General features: G+C 33.8%; 1 protein-coding gene across 3 annotated transcripts in view; it reads right to left on the bottom strand.

Moving 5' to 3' along the window:
• Positions 1-5,000, bottom strand: part of LOC136831315 (heme-binding protein 2-like) — a 44,560-nt gene that overhangs the window by 21,206 nt on the left and 18,354 nt on the right. For all 3 annotated transcript variants that reach the window (XM_067091512.1, XM_067091510.1, XM_067091511.1), the window contains exon 3: positions 463-531. In XM_067091512.1, coding sequence (XP_066947613.1) covers positions 463-531 — 69 coding nt within the window. The remainder of the gene's footprint in view (positions 1-462; positions 532-5,000) is intronic.

Genomic DNA, 5,000 nt, shown 5'->3' with positions numbered 1-5,000 from the left:
TTATCCTAAATCGGTTGGAGAAATTAAGCAGAAAGATTAACAAGCTGGTTTTGGGAAAGGCTGGATTTGCAAAGATGAAATATTTGCGTTAAATCATTGTGCAGCAGTGAATGGAATTTCTAAATCGCCTTCTGATGGCTTTTGTTGACTGACAGCGTTCACAGACCAATACTTGTCACTATGGCATAAGTTAATTATTAAAACTTTGATCCCTTAAGACTTTCTATGAACAAAGTAGAAGCAAGAAACGTTGATTGGGTCTTGTCAAGTGAATTTTCGGGAAATAATTGAGTGCTGCAAGGAATGTTATTTCACATTTGCTGTTTGCCCTTCTCAAGGGGTTAATAATAATAATAATAATAATAATAATAATAATAATAATAATAATAAAATAAAGCGGTCACGGACTGAAGAGAAGGGTTACACTGGGGTAAAGACAGAAGCTGACATTAAGCCACTCACTGTTCCATGGCGTAAAACTGTATAACGTATCTCTTCTTGAGGACCCAAGTTGCTGGCGAAGGCGCTGAACTGTAGAAAGAAATATTTATTTTTCGAGACCAAGAGACTTTATATATTAGGTTTTAATACATATGCATGACCTACTGATATTTGTGTGTAAAAGGCATTATAGTCTTGACTGATGCTACTGAATTCTTTGTTATTTTTATAGGAAATATAAAACTCTTTTGTATGGTAAAAATAATTTCTATATGAATGGATAAGAATTACTGAAAATTAATAAGTGAATTTTGGAGCTGATAAAATATTTAAATTTTACAATGAAAATAGGAAAGCAATATACATATTCATATATATGCAGTATATGTATGTGCATATATAAAATGTGTATATATACATATAAATATAGCAATGGACACACCAGGAGGGAAGTGCCATCTACATATCAGTAAGGACGCGAAGGCCAAAGCCCGGAACAGCATTTTACACTACTTTATTGGGACATGCTTCCAGCAGTATTCTCACTCGTTAGCAACCTACAAATTAAAATGGTAATAACATTACAATTCTTATAATAAAATGCATAACAACACAGCAGAATTACTATAAAAATGATAAAAATACGCTTAAAAGATGGCCAATCAAAATAAATAAAAAGCAAATTACAGATTCTAAGTCACAAAAACGGAAGGTACAAAGGCATAATAAAATCACTAGTCAATATACAAACCAATAAAACGCAGACTAAAAACGCAAAAGTGAGGTTACAGACAAATTTCTAGCCAAAGAAGTTTTTCTCTTGATGGAGTACAGTACTTCTGAAACGTCGAGGTCTGCAGTAAACTGAGCAGTGGTTAAAACAGAAAAATCATTAGTATGTAAAGGGTGACCCGTCTCCTCGCTGAGTTCTTTAACTGCACTGTAACTAGGTCTTGAAAGATAAATTGCCTGTACGAAATGCCTTACCGAGGTGTTCAAACCATCTCACCCACGCTGATCTGGTAGTTTTTCCAATGTAAGTGGCATCACAACCACTACACTGCCATTTATAGATCAGATTGGACCGAAGGCTCGTTGGTATAGGGTCTTTAACTTTAAAGAAATTACCTAATTTATTTTGCAAAGTGAAATATAATTTGATATCTAGCTGAGGGTAACCAATGGACAAAATAGAGGTTAATTGCTTTTTTAAATCGTAACTATTTGTTCCAATAAAGCGGTAGTTTCGGGTTGTTGGTTTACATATAATTTCGAAAGCTGTTTACCAATATATGTATTCACGTAATTCAACGGATAGCCATTGTTTTTTCAAAGTGACCTTAGAAATTCTATTTCTTCATGCAAATCCAAAAAGCTACAACAAATTTTATATGCTATGGTTACTATAAATATCAAATTCATCCTATATTTCAAAGGTGTAGCTGATTGAAATTTGGATATCAGACCCGTGAAATTATGCTTTCTAAAGACTGAAGTGTGGAATTTATTATCAATATTTTTACCTGAATATCTAGAAAAGCAAGCGTGAGATTATCTACGATTTCAGAAGTAAATTCTATATTAATATGCTTACTTTTAAGGTACTCCAAAAATGTGGCTGTAACCTCACTTTTGTTTTTAGTATCGTTTAACTTGTTTGTATACTGACTAGTGTATTTATGCCTTTGTACCTTCCGTTTTTGTAACTTAAAACCTGTATTTTGCTTTTTTTATGTTTTTTGATTAGCCATCTTTTAAACGCAGTTTCATAATTTTTATAGTAATTCTGCTGTATTATTATGAATTTTATTAAAAGAATTGTAATGTCATTGCCATTATAATTTGTAGGTTGATAACGAGTAAGAATACTGCTCGAAACATGTCCCAATAAAGTTGTGTAAAATGCTGTTCCGGGTATTGGCCTTGTCCTTACTGAGATTTTATATATATATATATATATATATATATATATATATATATATATATATATATATATATATATATATATATATATATATATATATATATATATATATATATATATATATATATATATATACACACATACACAGTATATACTAATCGGGACCTCATTGAAACTGGATGGTTTCTAGCTAGATATCAACCAGTTTCAATGAGGTCCTGTTAGTAATTGTATTAATGCACAGAACAACTGTGTAAGTGATAAAATTAATATATATATAATGCATATATATAATAGATATACAGTATATACATATATAATATATATATATGTGTATATATATATATATATATATATATATATATATATATATATATATATATATATATATACTGTGTATATTACACAGTCGAGAGGAAATGTCATTGCTTACCTTTTTCTACAAAGTCGAGAAGTCCCATCTACTGGTAGCTTGATCATGACCGCATCAAAAAGGCTACTGGTAACGTACATCCGTACATATACACACACATTCTCTCCTCTCTCTCTCTCTCAGGTCTACAGCGGAACAAGCTTTACCCAAAATAATTTATTTGACAATAATCGAACATAACTGGATTGCAAGGAACAAGAGATGAAATAAAATGGAAATAATCTAACATAACTGGATTGCAAGAAACAAGAGATGAAATAAAATGGAATACTCATGTTCACCAAAAGCTCAATCATATTACAGTCCATCATATTTAGCTAATTATTGTTCCTAAACCCTTTTCCCACAATAGGTCAAAATAAGTCAAAGTCCAGTACATTCAGAATGAGTGCATCTTTAACCTCTTTCTCAGCGAGAATCTCCAAACAGCAATGCTCACAATTCTTAATCGCAGGTCTCGAACCACAGAGCCTTCACTGAAGACTTCTAACAATATTCGGTGTTGGTCTTCAAATGAAAAGGTGTTTGACAACTAATCCCTTCACATCCTGGGACTCCGCCCAAAAGAAATGCACTTACTAACGCATTTGCCGGACCCTGGACATTTCCGGCGAACGCACTCACGAAGTCTTGTTGTGAGGCAGGGATGTTCTCACAGCTGAGAATACTTGACGTATTTAACACGTATACAGTTTTATTAATTAGGAAACCTGCCAGACACCAGCTAATCATCCTCTCAAGGTTCTCCACAATGCCTTTAGCTACACTTATTAATTAAACATCTACTTTGCATTGTAATTCATAAAATACTTGTGACCTATGAACTTTTCAAATATACTGTACAGTATTATATATATATATATATATATATATATATATATATATATATATATATATATTATATATATATATATATATATATATATATATATATATATATATATATATATATATATATATATATATATATATATATATATATATATATGATGCCCATAAAACAAAGAAAATTGGATAAGCCACTATTTCTGCCAGTACACTTAGGCCCTCGTTTTGGTGGAAAATGAGAGGCACTGCAGAGTTAATATTTATATGTGGTAAAAAGAAGTTTTGTTCGTCTGCCTTCCAACTTTCTGACAAGTTCGTGTTATCTATCTGGTTTAAGATGACTGATACTAATGAGTAAACAGGAGGCACTTTTAAATAGTTAAGATGACTCACTCCAATTAATGCAATGTCCAGAATCTCGACAGGGGACGAAAATCCCCGAATTCTATATGTCATAACTAGCAGATATTTTGTGTTGCACTAATCTCGGAGACAGCCAACGGCCGTTTGTCCCACAAAGGTTTTCACAAGCTCCATAAGGAGTTTTGCCATCGCCGGATTTGATAGACATTTTAAGAGCCCCGTCTTTGTTCTTCCATAATCGGTTTTCTGGGTCGATGTTCATAGTCGCGTTCTTAATACCCTCATGGAATAGAGTGGAAGAGAATACGCAATTTAAGCCAAAGGCCAAGAGCTGGGGCCCATGAGTTCATTCAGCACTGAAAGGGAGATTGACAGTAAGAAGGTCTGAAAGGTGTAACAGGAGGAAAACCTCAAAGCAGTTGCACTATGGAACAATTATTAGAAGAGGGTGGAAAGTAAGATGGAAGAAAGAATATGAATGGAGGTACAGTGCAAGGAATGAGGGGGGGTTGCAGCTAGGGGCCGAAGGGACAGTGCCAAGAACCTTAAGCAAGGGGGTTGAAGCTAGGGGCCGAAGGGACAGTGCAAAGAACCTTAAGCAAGGGGTTGAAGCTAGGGGCCGAAGGGACAGTGCAAAGAACCTTAACCATCTGTATTCCCCTACGGGGAATACAAACCTTTTTCTGGCTTTGTTGAATCCTTTTCCGATAACATACAGTACGTGGGTTCGAGTAACTGGGCGAGTTTGTTTAGAGGTGAATCGAATTCTCTCTCTAAGTAACCCTGAGAGCGGAGTTCTTGGTCCTCTAAGAAAAAGATTACAGGTTACCCCATCTTTAATGAAATGTCCCGATTGCTGGGGAAAAGAATATAGGAAACTGAGAAAGTTGGGTTCCTATACAATGTAAAAGTACTTTAATGATTCCCTGATGATTAGATTAGACAAAAAGGTTAGTTTCCCATTCCCGTTCAGTTTAAAGTTTATATTAACTAATAGATAGTGCCGCGAGT

The sequence above is a fragment of the Macrobrachium rosenbergii genome, chromosome 48, assembly GCF_040412425.1.
Source record: "Macrobrachium rosenbergii isolate ZJJX-2024 chromosome 48, ASM4041242v1, whole genome shotgun sequence".
NCBI lineage: Eukaryota > Metazoa > Arthropoda > Malacostraca > Decapoda > Palaemonidae > Macrobrachium > Macrobrachium rosenbergii.
The sequence above is the reverse complement of the archived record's forward strand: the minus strand, read 5'-3'. Positions and strand labels throughout refer to the sequence as shown.